General features: G+C 44.1%; 1 protein-coding gene across 4 annotated transcripts in view; it reads left to right on the top strand.

Moving 5' to 3' along the window:
• Window positions 1–18,611, top strand: part of UVRAG (UV radiation resistance associated) — a 109,178-nt gene extending 90,567 nt beyond the window's left edge. For all 4 annotated transcript variants that reach the window (XM_086622300.1, XM_086622306.1, XM_086622322.1 and 1 more), the window contains 2 exons: window positions 3,114–3,205; window positions 16,650–18,611. In XM_086622300.1, the coding sequence (XP_086478426.1) occupies window positions 3,114–3,205; window positions 16,650–17,352 (795 nt within the window). In that variant the 3' untranslated portion in view covers window positions 17,353–18,611. The remainder of the gene's footprint in view (window positions 1–3,113; window positions 3,206–16,649) is intronic.
• The last annotated feature ends 3,166 nt before the right edge of the window (window positions 18,612–21,777 follow it).

Below are 21,777 nucleotides of genomic sequence, written 5' to 3'. Positions count from 1 at the left end.
AAATGTAATGTTTTTGATTTTGTGGTGTGGTGTTTTTTTTTTTTTTTCCTTTTTTATTTCTTTTGCCCCAGGCTAGTTCTTTGGTTAACCAAATCCACTGTAATCCCATCAGGAGAATGTGGTGATCGTTTAGTAATTTATATTGTATGGTTGTCTTAATCCAGGTTCTGTCATTGTAGCAGAAAATATGAATCCAAGCCCACCATATGACTTGTCTGTGTCCATATGGAAATAATAAACTGTGTAATAAATGACCTCCTGTTGTACAACGCAGTATTGAGGATGATTTTTTTTCCAAGGCAATTTTTCCTTCTAAAACTCATAGCATAAAAATCATTCCCAATTTCAAGAATCTTTTTCTGTGAAAAAACTGATCGGTCCAGTTTGGGAGAACGCAGAAATCTTTCTAACTTAGAGGACGCTTGCCTACACCTTACTTCCATGAATTATGGAAACAGGTGTGTGTAATTCTAAAAACCAGGTTTAGCTTGGAGTGGGATTGTTCCGTGTTTCTGCAAGTCGCAGTATCAGGTTTGTGCAGTCGCTGTGTGTGTGGCTGCTGGAGGGTGTTAACATCCACCAAGAACTGCATGTCAGGTTGATGCTGCTTCATTCCGAAAGTCTTAAAGGTATTGGAATTTAGGGATTCTTTTCTTTTTTTTTCTTTTTTTTTTTTTCATTTTAACCACATGAGAGAGAAATTTCCCTGCAAGGTTTCCCTGAAGTTTTGAGATTCAAACTTGAAAGACAGACAGACTTTTTCCTTTCCATGTGCTGTTTTCTTCAGAGGTACTTTGAGTTTGGGAACTACTTAAATAAGTAGTTTTTAAGTACCAGCAGTGACAGTTATATGTACTTCATTTGATAATTTAATAATTCATTTGCTGAGGGTAAAAGCAAGTTGTGGTTTGCATGGAGTCAGTGTATGGAATCTTTTCATTTACGTTTGCACCATGTAGGAGTTACGTCTTGGCTTAAACAAAATCAGTGTTTGTAGCCTTTCTCTTAACTACCAGCCCTTGTATTTGAATGCTGAGTTTCATAGAATCATAGAATGGCACAGGCTGAAAGGGACCTCAGAGATCATCTAATCCAACCTCCCTGTCACAGGCAGGGACGCCTCTCGACTAGACCAGGCTACTCAAGGCTCCGTCCAACCTGGCCTTGAACACCTCCAGGGAGGGGGCAGCCACAGCCTCTCTGGGCAATTTGTTCCAAAGTCTCACCACCCTCGTACTGAAGAATTTCTTCCTAAGATCTAATCTAAATCTGTTCTCCTTCAACTTAAACCCATTTCTCCTTGTCCTATCAGTGGACACTCTTGTAAAAAGTCCCTCCCCAGCCTTCCTGTAGGTTCCCTTCAGGTATTGGAAGGCAGCTATTAGGTCCCCCCAAAGTCTTCTCTTTTCAAGGCTGAACAATCCCAGCTCCCGCAACCTGTCCTCGTAGCAGAGGTGCTCCAGCCCCTGGATCATCTTTGTGGCCCTCCTCTGAACACGCTCCAACAGATCTATGTCTCTCTCATGTTAGGGCACCAGAACTGGACACAGTATTCGAGGTGGGGTCTCACAAGAGCAGAGTAAAGGGGGAGAATCACCTCTCTTGACCTGCTGCCCACGCTTCTCTTGATACATCCCAGGATGCGGTTGGCCTTCTGGGCCGCATGAGCGCACTGCCAGCTCATGTTGAGTTTCTCATCTATAAACACCCCCAAATCCTTCTCTTCAGGGCTACTCTCAACCCACTCTGTGCCCAGTTTGTATTTGTGCCTAGGATTGGCCCAACCCAGGTGAAGGACCTTGCATTTTGACTTGTTGAAGCTCATGCAGTTTGCACTGGCCCATTTCTCAAGCCTATCAGGGTCCCTCTGGATGGCATCTCTTCCCTCAAGTGAGTCCACGGCACCACACAGCTTGGTGTCATCGGCAAACTTACTGAGGGTGCACTCAATGCCATCATCCATGTCGCTGACAAAGATGTTGAACAGCACTGGACCCAGAACAGACCCCTGAGGGACACCGCGTGACACTGGTCTCCATGTAGACATCGCACCATTGACCACAACTCTTTGAGTGTGACCATCCAGCCAGTTCTTTATCCACCGAGTGGTTCATCTGTCAAATCCGTGTCTTACCATTTAGAGACAAGGATGTCATGTGGGACAGTGTCAAGCGCCTTGCACAAGTCCAGGAAAACGACATCCGTTGCTTTATCCATGTCAACCAGCGCTGTAGCTTTGTCGCAGAAGGCCACTAAATTAGTCAGGCACGACTTGCCCCTAGTGAAGCCATGTTGGCTGTCACCAACCACTTGGTTATTTTTTGTGTGCCTTAGTACAGCTGCCAGGAGAATCTGTTCCATGATTTTACCTGGCACAGAGGTAAGGCTGACTGGTCTGTAGTTTGCCAGGTTGTCCTTGTTCCCTTTTTTAAAGATGGGGGTTACGTTTGCCCTTTTCCAATCTGTAGGAACCTCACCAGACTGCCAGGACCTCTCAGATATGATGGCTAGTGGCCTAGCAACTTCAGCCGCCAGTTCCTTCAGGACCCGTGGATGTATCTCATCAGGTCCCATGGACTTGTGCACCTTCAGTTTAATTATGAGAATAATAGCAGCGGTTTTAAGTGCAGAAGGAACACAGATTTAGATCAGTTGTGTGACAGTTTTCATGTTTACTAGTTGATATTACTGTAATAATTCCACTACTGATTCCAGCATACACTGATACGCTGGGGATGATACGGCACCTGCACACAAATAAATGTTTGGAATTGGTGAATAATAGAACATTGTGTTGAAATTTGGTCTTTTTGCTGAATGGCTGTATTTTTATTAAGCTGTGAGGCTGCTCTCCCGTTACAGATAGGAAATGGAAAAAGTGTAATGAGGTTTAACAGTCAGGTTGACTGATTATGTTGTCCCTGTTCTTGGGTGGGTTTTGCTAATAAAGAGGTTATGAGTATTAAATGGAACATTTCCTTAAGGGGAATGGATTTCTTGAAACTGCTTGATTATCCTGCTCTTTCTTTGAAAACTTAGTCAATTAATGTTACCTCCATTGGAATGTGGGGTTTGGAAAGCTGTGCTAATTTTAGTTTTTCCTGTTCTTGTAGCTTAGATATCAACATGGGCTGAGTACTCCGGATCTGAGGCAAACTCTTCCTAACCTGAAAAACTTCATGGAGCTTGGGCTAATGGTTAGATGGTAAGTTGTTTTTTTTTTTTTTGTCATAATTAAAAGGAGGTGGATGCTACAAAAAATTTGCCTGTAAAAATTTTTCACAAACAAGCAGCTCCTCTCCATAAGTTAAGCATGCTTGTTGAAGATTGTGACTTCCCCAAGATACAGACCGTGGAAGATGTCCACAATTCTATTTTCTTCTGCTGTTTTAATATCATTGATGTGATGGGGCTGCAACACTTCTTGCAGGAATGGGGAAGACTGTTTGAAAAGCAATGTTTTTCACTAAAGGGAGGTGACTGTACGTTCTGTTAAGAATGTATCTAAGAGTTGGTGGTAAAGGCACCTTCTGTATTATGATTGTCCAGTAGCCTGGAAAGGCATAACAACCTCAGCAGATCAAGTCAGCCTGGTCAGTACTTGGCTTTCCATTTGCTTTGAATGTGTAATTCAGGTGAGCTGCCTGGGAATCTGTGAATTATAATCCGGAGAATTTGTGTTGAGCCGTAATTGCTGCTAATGAAAATAGTGGTGTTGCTAATGGGAAGCTATATTAATGAGTAACAGAAGGTTATAGGAACCTTCCAGGGAAATTCTGGATGCTTCTGCTCTGATGCACTCTGGAGGATTCAGACTTGCTCTCTGCTGTCTGTGCAGAAAATCAAAGCAGACTGGTTTCTGCGTTAGTAGACTGGAGTTAATGTAGGTTTATCTTGCAGCAGCAGTTTGTGCATGAGGCTTGACCAGTTCCCCTTAAATCTGCTGAGATAAACTTTAGTAAATGTGGAAGGCACAGCTCACTACCAAATGGGTGCTCTCCTGAGACCCCCCCTGCAGTGCCGCGTTCAGCTCTGGGGTCCCCAACACAAGAAGGACATGGAGCTGCTGGAGCGGGGCCAGAGGAGGCCACAGAGATGATGTGAGTGCTGAAGCACCTCTGCTCTGGAGACAGGCTGAGAGAGTTGGGGCTGTTCAGCCTGGAGAAGAGAAGGCTCCGGGGAGACCTTCCAGTGCCTAAAGGGGCTACAGGAAAGCTGGAGAGGGGCTTTGGACAAGGGTGTGTAGTGACAGGACACGGAGCAATGGTTTTAAACTGAAAGAGGGGAGATTTAGGTTAGAGATAAGGAAGAAATTCTTCCCTCAGAGGGTGGTGAGGCACTGGCACAGGTTGCCCAGAGAAGCTGTGGCTGCCCCATCCCTGGCAGTGTTCCAGGCCAGGTTGGATGAGGCTTTGGGCAACCTGGTGTAGTGGAAGGTGTCCCTGCCCATGGCAGGGGGGTTGGAACTGGATGATCTTTGAGGTCCCTTCCAACCCAAACCATTCTATGATTATGGGAAAGGTATTTCTGCAGGTGTTAGATGCTTTGTATTCTCATTTTTGAAACTTGTGGTCTTTGAATTGTCTGTGCTCGTGCAGCCTCTTACTTTAAGCAATTATTTTGTCCTGTGTTTTCATTTTCCTTCTTTGGGTGCCTGAATCCCACCCAAACATAGCATTGTGCTGTTTTAGGATCCCTAGGTTAATTACTCACTGCTCCAAAGTTACACAGGTCTTAGTGTGGTCCCTGCGTCTTCCCTGGTCCCATGCAGATGCCCTGGATACTCCACAGTATTGAAAATATCGTCCAGTCTGAGGTAACCCCACCAGGTTTTGCTGCCTGATGCTCTGATGATGGATATGGACTCCCTCCCTCCTTCAGTTGGTCTGAGAAAGAATTTCTCTGCTAAATTGAGGTGGAAAAGTACTTCCACTCATCCTAACAGAAACTGGTTATTCTTAATAAGATAATGAACTACAAAGTACTAATAACATTAACATTTTTGGTCTAGTCTATTGCTTTTAGGGGAGACTCAAATCCAGGCTTGAGCTAGTTTTTAAATCTGATGTGAAATGCATTAAACGTTGTGGCACTGGCCCCGCTTTAACAATAAAGCTTTTTAGTGCTGTTCCTGTTATACCCGAATTCCATCCGTGTTAAACTAGCAGAAGTATCAAAGCTTTTATTAGCATAGGGCAGGCTGGTCTCTCTCTTGGTGTAGAGGCTGTGGTGGATAAGGTGGATGGATTTTTGCCGTGCTGGAAATATTTGTCTGAAATGAAGGCAGAAAAAGTGGTGTGTGATAGTTTGGGGTTAAAAAATGATGATGTACAGCCTTCTCATGTACCCAGTTCTGCAACTGTTAAAGGATTTTACTATTCCAACAGCATTTTTACTGCTGTATTTTAGTAGGGTCCTAAAATGTTGCTAAGCTCTAAAAGTCTCTTCTTTTTTTTTATATTTTTCCTGCGATATGCAGAACATGGGAAGAACAACACATCCGTTCTAAAGCCAATATGTGGTCACGCATCCTTTCATGTAAAAACAAAACTAAGCTTTTTTGTTATTGCTCCCTTTGAAAATTGTAAGAGCAGGCTTCAAACAGGGTTGGTCCCTCAGAGTAAGCACAGCTCAATATATCAGACCTTTGGGACAGAAATTCTACTACGGTGGGTAACAATGATGCAAATCCTATGGGATGTCATCCTGCCACAGCTATTTCCAGCATGAAATCTGCATCCCTCTTTGCCTTCATTATCTTTCATTCCTTGCACAGAAACGCTGATCGATGTGAACACTAAGCTGGTTTCCAAATGACTTGCTTCTGGGAGGCGAGTCTTGGCGAAGGAAGACAAATATAAGAGTAGGAAAAAGTATCATCTTTGAGCAATACTGTAAAAAGTGTGGAAATTCAACTCGGCCAGCAAAACCGTCGAAGTAAATAGACCCTGAGAAAAGGAAGCTTTTCTTATCCCGTAGCAAGATGCACAAAGAAAAGCTTCCTTCACGGGGGAAATACTACCGTGAGTTGTTGTGGGGTGTCCATCACTGTGATGCACAAGTCCTAAGATGGTGTGTGGTCCCGTAAGCACATCTGAAAACAAAGGGCCAAAATACCTAAACCATGTCTTCTGTAGCACTTGTGTGTACTTATCATTAGACCGGGAGGGTTACAGGTGGTGGGTGGTCACCTTCAGTCTTGAACCAGCAAAGGTGGGATGGCTTTGTTAACTGGGAATCGTTTTCAAGGTGTGTGCTGGCTTTGAAGAACCGAGTGTGGTGAGGCACTGGCACAGGTTGCCCGAAGAAGCTGTGGCTGCCCCATCCCTGGAAGTGTTCAAGGCCAGGTTGGATGGGGCTTTGGGCAACCTGGTGTAGTGGAGGGTGTCCCTGCCCATGGCAGGGGGTTGGAACTGGATGATCTTTGAGGTCCCTTCCAACCCAACCATTCCATGATTCTATGATGATAATGGAGCCTTTAGTTACGCCTTAAAGGCTTTGCCATCGTACAACCAGGGTGGTTTGTGGTTAGGTTTTTTTTGTTGGTTTTTTTTTTTTCCATATGTGATACACAGCCATTAGCAAGACAAAACACGTTTTTTTGACTGGATAATATTTCAAAACATGTAGGAATATTTGGCAACAGTTCTCTGGGAGTATCACATTCCCTCCTTCACCCCCCATGAATGTCTATGCCTCATTTCCTTCTCACCTCCAAAACTTGTATGAATAGTTGTTCGTGTTTAACTTTTTTTTTTTGAAGGCTAATGATTCTAAACAATGCTTCTTAGTACTTCCTAATAATATAAATGGAAATGAGGCTTTACAGGGAGCCCAGCTCAAGGGGAAAACTGGCTAGACTTTCATAATCGGGCAGTGCAGTTGAGCACGTCTGTAGCAGAGCACAGATGCCCACTGTCTTGTGGATAATGTCTGATTGCATATATATAAACAAGCAGAAAAGCCACCAGCTGTTAAAATGAAGAGTGGAAGGAGTTTTTTTGATTTCAGGATACTGTAGGTGAGCCATCTGATACCCTGTAGTCAGTAAAGTATTTCCAGGTTATCCTTAATTTGCAGGATGACAGTAGGATCGTAGGAGGCAATGGTGGGGTTTTCTTACCTACAGAATCACCTGCACTGCCTGGTTTGTTTGGTTTTGTTGGTGCTGGTCTTCAGTTCCCTTCGTAGCACTGTAGCTGGATTTTGCTGTTTTGAAGTTCTGTCAAATCGTTGTCACGCTGGTAAAAAGCAATACTGACGCTGTACTTGGCTTCTCTTTGAACAGAATCATGGAGTCATAGAATGGTTTGGGTTGGGAGGGACCTCAAAGATCATCCATCAGCCATGGGCAGGGACACCCTCCACTACACCAGGTTGCCCAAAGCCTCATCCAACCTGGCCTGGAACACTTCCAGGGATGGGGCAGCCACAGCTTCTCTGGGCAACCTGTGCCAGTGCCTCACCACTCTCAAGAGTGAAAAATTTCTTCCTTAGATCCAATCTGAATCTCCCCTCTTTCAGTTTAAAGCCATTTCCTCTTGTCCTATCAACAGGACTGGTTTTAACTCCTAGCCTGTGCACCGTCCTTATTTTTATTATCTGTATTTCTGTGTGATCTGGAACGGAGCTGAATCCCCTAGTTATTCAGGGTAACTGAAACACGTAGTTATTTCAGGCTTTAACTTCTTTCTCTGATAAGCATCAGTTTAGAGTTGAGTACAAAATAGTTTCTTTACCCCTTCAGATTAAAAACAAACAAACCAACCTCCACAACTTTTGTAGAAGAGCCCACCCATTCCCTACTTCTATCAGACCCATTTTGGCAGTTGTCTTGAAAGTCTCAGCTTTGGACTTCCACGAATTCCATTGTTCTGCCTGAAGCTCTGGGGCAACCCTTGGCCCTGTCGAAGGTCTGCGGAGCCCAGAACCTTTGCAGGAAGGTTTACTGCTTGTGTTGCTGCTGGACCCCTCTGCCTGGTGAGATTTGTGTTGTTCTGGTTTCTCAGGCGTGACACTTAAGTGATTAATACGTGTTTTCACATCCCAACACGCGTGATTTATTGCAGCGAGCTTGCAGGTCTGCAGTCTCCACTTCCCCCTTCGTATCTCTCCTGGCACCTATATTCTGCCCAGTTTACTTTTCTTCCCCCTTACCCCTACTGCAAAATATTATTTGTACTATATGTAGATGAAACCAGGATAGATCAGCTGGTTCCTGCACACGCTGTTACGGAGGCTGCAGAAATGCAAAAACTTATTTTCCTGATGTGAAGTCTGGATGTTGACTCGTTAGTTGAAAGATGATGAGCCAAAATTGTTAATTTACACTGTCCCAGTTGCAGTCCCCCAAATTTGTTCTGTTTCCTTTGGGGAATAATCCTGTTTCCAGTTTTTCAGTCGGGAAGTCTCACTGGCTTCCAGAAAAGCAGCTCATTTTTCAGATTAGCTTTTGCTGATGCAAAAGGCCCCGTGCAGTTTTCCTCTTAAATTCTTTTCCTTTTGAGTAGGTGGTTTATTCCAGCTTTCGGGAGAGACCAAGTCTTTACTTACACCTAGTCTATACATTTGAACGTTGTTTTATTCCTTTTTACATGCTCAGATTTATCTTTCACAAGCCAGGCTCCTTAGATCATGGGTGCATTAAATCAAGAGACTCTTTCATTTTCTCTCCTATTCTTCAGCTGAATTTTATTTACTCTGTGTGACCTTTGAGGGATGGTATTTGTGATTTTTAACGGCAAGTAAAGAGCACACTGCAAACTCGAGCAGCCCAGCGAGAAGGAGATTTTTTTTCTTAGTGAATAGATTAGACAACAGGCTCGTCTAGTGCTGGCAAATAGGAGATATTCCTTTAGAAGGTCTCGTCTGTAGTCAAGGAGATGTCCTTTTGAGCCTGCGTTTACAGGCTTTACCCAGAAATACTTGTGTGCCAAGGCTCAGATTTGTGTTTCGAAGGTATGTCTTGATTTATGCACTGCTGGATTCAAGAAGGACCTAAAACTCAATCATAGAATCATAGAATTTCTAGGTTGGAAAAGACCTTAGAGATCATCCAGTCCAACCGTCCCTAATCCCCCATTAAACCATATCCCTAAGTAGTTCATCCACCCTTTTCTTAAACACATCCAGGGATGGGGACTCAACCACCTCCCTGGGCAGCCTGTTCCAGTGGCTGACAACCCTTTCAGAGAAGAAATTCTTTCTAACGTGTTCGAGTTAAGAAAATTCTGGTAGCTTAATTTATGAAGATTTCGGAATTTCTTAGCTGCCAAACGCCGCAATTCCACCTTAACTTCATGTCGGCAGCCTCCCTTTGCAGCCCTGTCGCTGTCGTGCCGTATTTAACTGGGAATCTCGAAGAAGGTGGGAAACTCTCAGTGCTTTTTAGCACAGTTGACATGATATTGGCTCGGAGCTTCAAACATTTCAGATGGCTGTAAACCAACTTAAACACCTTTGTTGAGCGTTCTTACTGCCATGAGGTCATAGTTTGCAACAAAAAGAAAATCAAATGGTGTTTAAGGTTTTTTTTTTTTTCTTTTTTTTTTATTTTTTTTAAAGTATTCTCATACCAAAGAGCTGTAGCTGTGGATTTTGGCTTTTGGCCAGACAATCAAGATTTAGTATTTTGACCAGCTGTGATCCAGTAATGTTCCTCAGAGGAAACGTTTTGTGGGGAGGAAAAGATACATATTTGAGCCCAGGAATTGTGTTCTGTGTCTCATACTGCTTTACGGTTTCTCTGAGCCCCTTGCAGGCAGATTAAATACTAAGTGACTCTGACTGAAGACGCTTTTTTTCTTTGTATCAAAACTGCAAATAAATTACAACCAGAATCCGTCCACTAAGAAAATAACTTTAGAAATGTCTGTGTCCTACTTCAATCGCTTTTACCTGGCTTGTTTACAGCACGGACTCTGTGTCTTGTGCCTTAGGTCCGTAAAACTGCCCAAACAGACTAATTATTGACTAGTGAAAACTAATAATTTGGGGAGAAAACAGCCACTTTGTAGATTTGCTGCCAGTAAAACTTACAACTCAAGTCAGGCTATTGTGAATTGGCTTTCGAGATTTGGATGCAATTGAAACATTGAGATCGGTGATGATGTAATTCTCTTATCTGTAGTGTCCAATAAATCTGAGGTTTCTCTTTTTTTTTTTTTTTAATTTAGAAATCCTGCTTCCTGAGAGGAACTATATGTACTCCTATACGTAACCGGTTCTAATGTGATCCAACTTGATGACTAAAAGTCATTAAGTCCTGATGACGGTTCGTCAAATCAGTTTTTATACTCCACCAGTCGCAGGCTGTTCTTTTTGGACAGGTGTCCACATCTGTTGGCTGTCTCGGAAGACTGACCAAGTAATTGTAGCTGGAAGCTGAACCAGTTCAACCCCAGTAATTCAGGTCAAGATTGTACCTCAGAGTGAAGGGCTGTGCTCCTGCAAGCCAAACTCTTCACTGATGACGATACCTTACAGTCTTTGAAGTTTCTGGGCGATTGGATGATCATTTTCTAATGTGACTTGTTTTTTGTTTGTTTGTTTGTTTTTTTCAAATATATTGTTAATTCTGTGAGCTTTGAAGCTGATAAAGCATCTCTTTCTCTGGACTTTGCCTTGACGCAGCGCTGTGAATTCTGATTAAACAGTACAGCCTTTTCCTCAAGGAACATGCAAATGGAATAAAGATCTTCCATCAGCTGCTTGTTTTGATGAAGATTAATAGCAACCTTGTTGTTCTGAGCTCTGTACCTCTCTGTAAACATTACTTTTGAACCTCAATTTGACTTCTTATCCTCACCTGGAGGGAGGTAATGGAACAGGAAAAGATCCCTTGACTTAGCTGCTTAATCCACTGTGTCTACAGCCATTTCATAGAATAATAGAACGGTTTGGGTTGGAAGGGACCTCAAAGATCATCTAGTTCCAACCCCCCTGCCATGGGCAGGGACACCCTCCACTACACCAGGTTGCCCAAAGCCTCATCCAGCCTGGCCTTGAACACTTCCAGGGATGGGGCAGCCACAGCTTCTCTGGGCAACCTGTGCCAGTGCCTCACCACCCTCTGAGTGAAAAATTTCTTCCTTAGATCCAATCTGAATCTCCCCTCTTTCAGTTTAAAGCCATTGCCCCTTGTCCTATCACTACACGCCCTTGTAAAAAGTCCCTCTCCAGCTTTCCTGTAGGCCCCGTTTAAGTGCTGGAAGGCTGCAATATCTTATTTCGGTTTTATTTTACTTGCCTGCAAGACTATGACCATTGTTCTACTTAAAAGTATACAGGGAGCTATTCATCTTCTCATGCTTGCCTTCTGGGCATTCGTCACTCAGTCTCAACTAGTTGTCTGGGTTGCCCCTGTGGTCAAGAAGAGGCATCTTGAGAGGATGCTGGTCCCACTGATCATAGATGGCTCTCAGTGGCTTCTCTCCAGTGTTCGCTTTCTTTCTCCAGTGACTGTGGAAGGAGCCTAGGCGATGAACTCTTAGATGGCTGATCTCCAAAGACCTTCATGCTTATTTACTTTTATCTAAATGCCTTAGATAATATTTGATAAGAGGTTAAGCCAGTCTGTTGACTTCATTCCTGTTTTCTCAGATTTGGGCTGTTATCCCTGTATTTTTTCCTGACTGAAGCTAAACCCATCCTATTCATATTTACTGGCAGCAATGGAAGGTTTCAGAAATCTACTTGCATATGTCTCCAGCAGCCTAAAACCTGGTTTTGCAGTCTTAAGTAAGGTCCGTTTCACTGCATATAGTTTAAGGAACCAGGCTGCAAGTGCTTTTTGTTCTAATTCATTAGTTTGAACGTTTGTATGATAAATGAAGATCATTCCTGCTTTACTGCCCTATGAGGCAGCCCTTATGTACTCTATGAGCTGGGAAGTTATTTTGTAGACAAGGGAGATTAGCTTTGTATTGCTGCTACGTTTAGGCTGTTAGATCACTTAGTATAGATCATTCTGCCAGTTCAACTTACTAAGGAAAGGAAGATTTTTATTTTTTTTTGGCTGCTGGACTGAAGAGGTATTGTTCAGGCATACATAACGTGTTAGCTCGAATAGCCTTGTCATAACAAGCTCTTTAAAAACTCTCTGGGTCCTGCAAACTAATGAATTTCTTATCCACTTGCCTGTAAGGCCTAGATTTAAAAAAGAATTTAGGCATGTTTCTTTTTAGGAGGAACTTAAATTTACATACCCACCGGAACAGTTTGTAAAGCTGCTTCTTTCGAGCTAATTAGACACCACAGTTTTCATGTTGGTTTACTCAGATGCTTAAATTTCTTCTGCTGCTGCTTCATAAAAAGGTGGTTGTTGTGCCTAGACTGGACTGATCAGCACTTGCTGAAGGTAATTTGAGGTTTGTCATTTCGGCGGACTCGTGCTGTATTTAAGACTTTGTCCTTTAAAGAGTTTAATCTAAGAAAAATGAATATAAGCAAGTTTTAAAGCACAGTCCAGCAAAACAAATAAGAGGAGCAGGTATCACTCATTCAGACGGTGAAGAGGCTTTGCCTTGGGTTTGATCTCTCCAGGAGTTCCTTGCGTTTTGCACAACGGCGTGCCTCTGCAGCTTCAGGAAGTAGGATTAAAGGTGGGATTGCTTTTGACTCGTCTTCCCCTACACGTGGTCCTCACCCGAGCTGGCTTGTGTGAGATCTTACATCTTGTGCTGCAAGGTGACACATTCAACAGGAGGGTCTGCTCCAAACCTGCCTGTGGGTTGGTGTTCAGGCCACTGTGTGTGTGGCTTGTCTGGACCCTCTTCTGACTGCTTACATTTCAGGCAAGAGCTTTTATCACTAAAATACTGTGTAAAGAGTAGATATCCTTGCGATTCTTTTGAGAAACACTCATCTGTACTTAAATCCACAAGGTACAGTTTGAAATTCTTCCTGGATTCGGTTTAATCTCTCTTTAATCTGATGCTTTGGCATCAAACTCTTCCCTCTGCAAAGGAGACTCTACAGAACAACCAACACGATGCATCTGTGCATCTATGAGGGGGAAAGAGACCCTTTTTTCCTACTGCATCTTGTGTTCCTAGTCCTGCCTTTTATTTCAGATATGTGGAGCTGTTTCTCCGGAATCTGCAGCTCTCTTGGGTTCCAGTTCAGCAGGAATACATTCCTGTTTGACTCATCCCTGACATCTTGGCAGAAACCAAGCAGAATGATTTTTATCGTTGCTGTTGCAGGGAAGGCAATACCGAAGTCAGTTCTGGGAACAGCCCATTTCTTTTGGAAAGGGATGGCAATAAGTGGCCTTTGAGTTTGAAAAGGAGCTTGCGTGAGACTGGTGTTCTCATACACCTGACCTCCTTTTTGAATTGCATACATGCTGACTGTTTTTAATGGTATTAGACAACTGGTTTGTCAAATAGGTCCAGACTTAGGAACATATTTTATACAGCTCGTTCTAGAGCTGCAAAAAGCAAGTGCTACCCTTTGGATCTTGAATTGACAATACAGTACAAACAAAACAAAGGAAACTTCACAACAGTGGTTTTTTTCAACCTAGAATACCAGACCGAGCATGGAACCCGTCTCTCCTCTTTGCCTGTCTTTCTTTTGAGCTTCCTGCATTTAGAGCCACAAAGTGATGGATCACCCCAGTGCACATATTCAAGCCCTGGTAGCACAAAGCTCATAACTCTCCTTCCATGAGGCTCCCTCTTGGACTCCTCAAGACTCGCAGGCTTAGAATCATAGAATCACAGAATGGTTTGGGTTGGAAGGGACCCCAAAGAACATCTAGTTCCAGCTCCTCTGCCATGGGCAGGGAAACCCTCCACCACACCAGGTTGCTCAAAGCCTCATCCAAGCTGGCCTTGAACACTTCCAGGGATGGGGCAGCCACAGCTTCTCTGGGCAACCTGTTCCAGTGCCTTACTGTGCTCAGAGGGAAAAATTTCTTCCTTATATTGGATCTAAATCTCCCCTTTTTCAGTTTAAAGCCATTACCCCTTGTCTTATCACTACATGCCCTTGTAAAAAGTCCGTCTCCAGCTTTTCTGTAGGCCCCTTTAGGTACTGGAAGGCTGCAATAAGATCACCCCGGAGCCTTTTCTTCTCCAGGCTGAACAGCCCCAACTCTCTCAGCCTGTCTCCAGAGCAGAGGTACTCCAGCTCTCAGATCATCTTCATGGCCTCTTCTGGACCTGCTCCAGCAGCTCCATGTCCTTCTTGTGTTGGGGACTCCAGAGCTCCAGACTCCTCTTAGCAGCAAGACTGTTCCCAGCCTGTGCTTTGGGCACAGTTTTGTAAGGAGAGGGAAGGAGGGAGGCCCTTCCTGCCCAGTTCCACAACACACAGCTGCTGCTTGCCCTCCTTTCTGTGCCTCAAGGTGGGACGTGCATCTTACCACATCTCTTTGGTAAGAGATGCAAATCACCATGTTACGTGCTATCCTGCCCAAGTAGAAGGGAGATAATTCAGCTCTGGAATGGGAAAGGCAGCAAAACTTTAGGTACCTTGTACTGGGAAGTACTGTCTGCTTGGTTGCACAGTGTCTTATAATTGGAACAGTGACCTGCAGTAATTAGCTGTCACTCGTCCATGAGGAATTGGTTCTCTCAAACATAGGATGATGCGCCTTTGGACCCAGAGAAGTGTCTTGAATGACACTTGGCTTTGTGAATATAATGCCCATCTTGGAATTTGGGTGAATTCCTAAAACTTAGCATTTAATTGTAAAGTTTCGAAGAACTCAATGCAAAGCAAAATTCCTTGTTTTGCTGCGTTTTGCTGTTAAAGCAGAAAACCTAGTGGTCTGTTTTATTTCCTGTGCTTTTTCTTAAGGAACATTCAGCAAACCTAGAGGTAACATGAAAAAGTTTCTTATCTAAGATTTAAGATAAACAGAATCGAATAAATAATAACCAAGTATTCATTTATTTATCTGAATTAAGGCTGAAAGCACTAAGTTGGGGGAAGAGGAAGGGAAAACAGACCATCCCTAATACGTCTGCGGTGCACGTTGCATGAGTTCACAAGTGTCCTGCCTGAGATTCTTTTGTTTGTCATATTACATCATTTCAAAAATAAAGGGGTGAAGTATTTTAAAGTCTCTGGCCAGTGAGGGACTTGAGGGCTGGTCTCCAAGACCACGTATACAGCACTTACTAGCATCTGTGGCACATACTGCTTTCTGCTTTGTCACCTCTGTTAAGAATGTTCCAAACTTTTGCAAACCAAGCTGTGAAGGCTGGGCAGAGTTTGCATCAAAAAGGTCTGAAACAGCAGTTGAAACCTAAGAAGAAAGTTGATCTTTTTGCTTCTATCTGGACGTGCGGCGCTTATCTCTCAGCTCCACTATCTGCAAATGTAAATTCTGAAAAGCAACTTTTCCATAAGGTAACTTGAGGTTTTTATGGAAGAGGGGGATGCCCTACACGTGTATTAAGGGGCAGCCTGGGAGGAGGTAAGATGGAAGAGGAAATTAAAGAGTAGTAGTCCTCCACACTGCCCTCCGTTGGGACTTTTTGCAATCTAGCTTATCCTGTTTACTAAGAGCAGCAAAAAAAAGAAAAATAATATGGAAAAGGATCCACGCGAGGGACTACTCGTAACTGCTATTCCAAGATTTTCCTAAAACTTATCAGGCCTTGAGTAGAAGTAGTTTCTTTTAATGGAGTTAATGAAAGAGACTCGTACTGACAGCAGTTGAATCTTGGAGTTATATATTCAACAGATCAGTAATAGCTGTATTTTGATTTTTTTTTTTTTAAAAGTTGGAAGGAAAATGGACCAGTTGCTTAAGTTAACGTACAGCATATTATTTGCATATGAGATGATCATAGAATCATAGAATGGTTAGGGCTGGAAGGGACCTTCAAAGGTCATCTAGTCCAACCCCCCTGCAAGGAACAGGGATGATGTATTTGGATGATGATGTATTTGGATAAGGATGAGGCCGATGAAGGAGAATTCACATAACACACCCCAGATGACGCAAAGCGGATATTCCAAATTACAGACCCTGAGACAGTGAAAGTGGTCTGTGGAACTGTATTAAATAGTAAAATCAAACTTGTAAATTAAGCCTGATGAGTTCATGTTCCTCAAGAAGCCGAGGCTGACACTTGTCCAAAAAGTTTTGGAACGATTGGCACAGAAAAGCAGAAGATCTGGCAAAAATCATCTTCTGCAAATAGCAACGTTAATGTGTTTTTGCTCCTTTATTCAGCTGTCAGGGAAGTCCACCGTTGGAAGAAGTAGCTCTTGGAGGATTCGGCCATTAGTACTGACTTTTGAAGAGTTTATGATGGCCCAGTATAGGCCATAAATACATGGTCAACAGTAATAATTCCTACAGTACAGCTTGGTCCTATAAAATAGTGTTAACAGTAGGAATTAACGTAATGTGGTGGTTTCTTGGGTGATTGACTCTTCAAACCATGGAGCTTTGCAAATGTTCCGACACGATCTTACTGGTTTTCAGTAAAGTTGTCCTCAGGGGTGTCTTCTGTAGTCCATACAGTGTTAAACACGTTTGGGTTTTTAGCACTTTAGGATACGGAGTAGTTGGCCAAACGGAGCCCGGAGTTGTGATAAAATAATTGCTTCAGCCTTTGGTTAAACATCTGTATTGCTCGCGAGCGTGCCTGACAGCTGTGATTTATCCTTTCCTTCTTTTATAGTGATCGACACCATACATCCAGTGCAATTCCCGTTCCAAAGAGACAGAGCTCTAGCTTCGGCAGATTGGATGTTGGCTTTTCCAGTGGGCTTCCTTCTCCAGATAAAGGACTCCGGAAGCGAGCCAGCACGGGAAACGAAAGACTGCAGTACAAAACCCCTCCTCCCAGTTACAACTCTGCTTTAACACAGCCCGTTGCCATCGCAGCCCATGTAGGGGAGTCGGAGAAAAAACCCGGATCCATATCTTCCTCCTTGGATACCTCTATGGACTCCTCGAAAGGAAACACCAAGCAAGGCGAGGACTTGTGCAGCGGTTTAAACGGAGAAAACGGGAGCCTAAACAATACCCAAGAGCGGCAGGAGTCTTTCCTGGGACATACTAGTGCAATAAACGGGGCGTTTCTGCCCGGCGAGTGCTCGGGCACTGCCAGCACCGAGCAGCCCCGTGAGTTCCGTCCCTCGCTCGGCCCCGTCCTGTGCTGCACCGTGGAGCAAGCGGAGGAGATCATGGGGATGGAAGCGACGGGGTTCGGCACGGGAGACCAGCTGGAAGACTTTAACTCCATCCCGGTGGAGCACGCCGTGGCGGTGGAGTGCGACGAACAAGTCCTGGGGGAGTTTGAGGAGTTCTCGCGAAGGATCTATGCACTGAACGAAAACGTGTCCAGCTTCCGCAGACCGCGTAAAAGTTCGGACAAGTGAGCTCGGACAGGGATTTGATAGCAGACATTGAGGTGAAATCAGTGGTCTGGAATAGAGATAAAATTGCACTTATTCTTTATATTAATTATATTAAAAAAAAAAATAATAAAAAAGCTAAAGCTATTCCTATGGTGTTAGACAAACGGACTTAAGCACGATAACACAGGATCGATCACGGTATGTTCATGGCCCAGGTAAATTTTGATTCTGCTTCCAGTCCTCTTATGTCTGGTATTTATGATCTGTTGGAATATTTTATTTTTTTTTTAGGCATTGGAATCCATTTGTAAAAGGCTTTCCTGGAAACAACTTCTAGTGCTAATCAGGCCCTTCTATGAATATTTGTGAATTTCTTAATTATTATTTAGAGTTAAATTTATTTTAATCTTTTTCAGAAGGAAAAAAAAAAAAAGTTAATTTAAAAATACATTTATGGTTAAGACCTCTTTACCTTCTCCCAGGTACTCCGGTGTTTTCCTGAGCAATGTAGTCGGTGTTACAGACATACTATGGATTTGTTCTAATTGGACAGCTTTCTCCTGGCTGTGCTCTGTAGCCTTTGAAGTTCTAGTTTGCACTGATGGGTCTTCAGTTGGTGGTGTAAACTTGCCAGAGAGTGAGCACCTGTGTGATATCTGCAGTTTCTTTGCACCTGATTAAGCAGAAATTACATTTCCCACCACTCGCCCTGCTCCTTTCCTCCATACTTACTGTTCCTACCAGTAGAAACCTTGAGGACTAAATCACCTCCAAGGTTTCTTATTAAAAAAATAAATAAAAAAACCCTCGGCCTGGCCCTTCCCCACCTTGGTTGGGCACAGACCTCATCCGTAGAGACCTAACGAAGGTGCTGCCACCCTCCGAGGTGTCTAACGGGGACGACGAGTGCTGTGAGGCACTTGAGATGCCTTCAGAAAATCCCAGGCTGGAAACACAGCCAGCGCTTTGGAATTCATTTGTGGGATCGCTCCACCCTCTGTAGGAGGGAGGCACCGAACGTTTTTCACCTGGATTAACGTCCTTTTGCCCGCCTTTTCGAAGGAAGAACCTCGGTGGTTCGCTGGAGGGGCCGTTTGCTGTTGGGTAGGTCACCACTGGCACGTGTGTTCAGCTGCACTAATGGGAAAGCAATTTGCAGCCTGCTTTGTGATTCCTGGTATTTGTTTCAGTTTGGATTTCATTGCTCTTGCTTTCTATATTGTATACCCGAAAATTTGGGCTCGGTCGGGAGCTCTCGGATATAAAAATATATAGCAGAATAAAAAACACTTCATCATGCCTGGCTTTTTTTTTTTTTTTCCTCCCTGGTCTGGGCTTCCTTTTGAACCAATGACCTCGTCTTTTTCCTGACTTCACCGTGAGGCTTGTCTAAATTTTTTTTTTTAAATTTCCACTTTTGAAAATGTGGATATGGACAACCTCAAGTATCTGTTGTCAGAACAAGACGCGTACGTGAGAACCAATATCCATAATAGCACTCTTCTAGAATGTGCATTTTTCCAGGTAACACCTTAGTGGTTGCATTAAAATCATATTCCTGTTCTTCCGCTCGCTTTTAACGGTCGTGTCTGCAGTTGAGTTGTGGAATGGAGGCTTTCTGTAGCCATCCATTATTTCTGGCCTGCCCTGGTATGATGTGCTGGATGGAAGCACTCGGAAGCACGGACCTCCATTCTGTAAGGCGTTGAACGTGATTCCAGGTGCAAACTTGAGCGTGAAGTCAGACACGTTCTGAGTATTTTCTCCCCCAAATAAGCTCCTCTGTTCCAACCTCATGGCAACCTTTCCTAAAGGAGCTGCTGCAGCAGCTTAAAGCACTGCCATCATCTTTCGTGGAATCATGGAATGGTTTGGGTTGGAAGGGACCTCAAAGGTCATCCAGTTCCAACCCCCCTGCCATGGGCAGGGACACCCTCCACTACACCAGGTTGCTCAAAGCCTCATCCAACCTGGCCTTGAACACTTCCAGGGATGGGGCAGCCACAACTTCTCTGGGCAACCTGTTCCACTGCCTCATCACCCTCAGAGTGAAAAATTTCTTCCTTATATCCAATCTAAATCTCCCCTCTTCCAGTTTAAAGCCATTTCCCCTTGTCCTATCTTTGGGAAGAGAGAGGTAGGGAGCTCTTGTCGTGCTTTGGCGTAGAGAGGGAGCAATGAACACCTGAAAGCACAGCTTTTGTTAACCAAGTGGGCATAAGATACTCTGTCCTGTGACTGCATCTGACCATCTTCTGATAGCAGTACAATTATTGGTGAAATTCGGAAATGTCGCGTCGGCCATGCACCCCGCGGGGTGGGATCTGGCATGCTTGGAGCAGCACAGACCTTCTGTTTGTAGGCACGTTGGTTTTCCTGTCTAACGGAAAGGCATTAGCTCGTGCGTGGTGGTGACTCTTCAAAGGAACCCAAAGAGTAGTCATGAGGACGCTGTGTTTCCTTGGCAAACGCAGAGCGTCTCCGTGCAACGAAGCGGCACGTGAAACTCGGTTCGTAGAGCATCAGCAGGACTTTGGATTTGGATTTCTTCTTCCTCGGTAGTTGCACGTTTTCTCAGGTTGCACCCGACCAAATGAAGTCTGGTTTTCCTCCCTGACGTTGTGTTGCTGTTCCGGTTTGAGCCCCATAACCGTTAACGTGTCAAGCACGATGGTTGATTTCCGCATCTGTCCAAAGCTTCTTCCATGGGCTTTCTACGGATGCACCTTCAGTTGGGCCATAAATTGCCCCCATGTTTCTCTTCCACTTTCATCGCTTTCTGTGTAGAAGGTGGTGTGAAGTGGGACAGCACTGTTGGGATAATTAAAGCATTGGCAAACTTCTCACTGCTGGGAGGACGGGGAATCGTACAGACTGGAGCCACCTCATGGCTTGCTTTTTTTGTGATTTTTTTTTTATTTTTTCCCTCCCCTCTGTAAATTACTTTGAAAATAGCATAGTGGGAGAGAAACAAATAGTAGGTTTGAAGGTGAGATGATCTATCACAGCGTGCTTCAAACTGTCGAGAGCCTTTCAGTTCCTGCCCAGCTGTGACACTGTTAAACATCTGCAGACGTCTTCAAGCGGAGAAAATGTTTCACTGCAATCTTTTCCCCTCACTAGGAATTCCTAAGATTTTTGAGAATATTAGTTTTGGAAGATAGTATCCCACTATATTTTTATAGCAAGCACAACGGCGTTGGCTTATCCTTGCCTGACCAGGAATTTAAAATAAGCAAACCCGGAATATCCCAGAGTAAATGACACATTACAACTTTGTTGGTGATTTGCAGGAAAGCTCATCTGTATTTATAAAATAAAACTGATTAGTGTCTCTCAACTTGTGTGTCTTCTCTTGATGGCTCCTTTGTGTTTGTTTTCTTTACAAGCCTGACGTGAACCACGGTGTCCTCCCCAGCATCCCCCCAAACTCTTTGGCTGACTGTTCCTCAAGGCCATATTGATAAAAATATCAATATTTGGGCAAGAGGGTTTGCTGCAGGACCTGGCTGCTGCCTCAGCTCCAAATCCTATCTCACACGAGATGGTACCCCAGTTGTTTTTCATGCTCCTTCCAAAAAGATGGCACACAGCTGGAAAAACAGCGTATGGTGGGGTTGGGAGACAGCTGGATTCACAAAACTTTTATGGATAGTGGAAACGCTGTGTTCCCTCATCAGGGAGGCGTCGCTACTCATCCAGCACCTTCTGTGATCCGAGCTAATGAGCAACATCTGTCTGCCTAAAAAACTTAACGTTCCTCTTGAACGGGAGTCTTGGGAGGAGGCTGTCCACGACACGGAGTCGCTGGTGGGAAGCAGTGTAATGTGAAGAGCCACAGGGACTCTCCAGGCACCATCAGAGCAACAGGGTTGGTTTTTTTTTTTTCTGTTTTGTTTTTTCTTTTCTCCCACCCAATCTGTCTGTCAGCAGAGAGTAAAATGCCAAGACGCCCACTGTACAGTCCTGGAGCTGAAGTGGGAAGATACAGGAGAGAAATTTTATTTTAAGCTGTTTCGCAACATCGAACAGCTTTATCAGAATGTGAGTTGAGGTGAAGAATGAACTCTGGATGGAAAAGGTTTGTATTGAAACGTAGCTGGAGGTGCTGCTGGAGAAAGTGAACTTTTTCTAGATAAACTTGGGGCTCTTCTGTACCTCATTTTGTCACCTTTCAAATGGCCAGAGAGGGTATTTCTCCATCGTTTGTGGATTTTGATGGAAGTGTTTGCATGTGCTCTTGTGTCCTCTGAACTTCACTTGGAGGGTGGTGAGGCACTGGAACGGGTTGTCCCAGAGAAGTTGTGGCTGCCCCATCCCTGGAAGTGTTCAAGGCCAGGTTGGATGAGGCTTTGGGCAACCTGGTGTAGTGGAGGGTGTCCCTGCCCATGGCAGGGGGGTTGGAACTAGATGATCTTTGTGGTCCCTTCCAACCCAAACCATTCC

The sequence above is a fragment of the Tauraco erythrolophus genome, chromosome 1 (genome assembly GCF_009769465.1).
Source record: "Tauraco erythrolophus isolate bTauEry1 chromosome 1, bTauEry1.pri, whole genome shotgun sequence".
Taxonomy (NCBI): Eukaryota; Metazoa; Chordata; class Aves; order Musophagiformes; family Musophagidae; genus Tauraco; species Tauraco erythrolophus.
The sequence above is the reverse complement of the archived record's forward strand: the minus strand, read 5'-3'. Positions and strand labels throughout refer to the sequence as shown.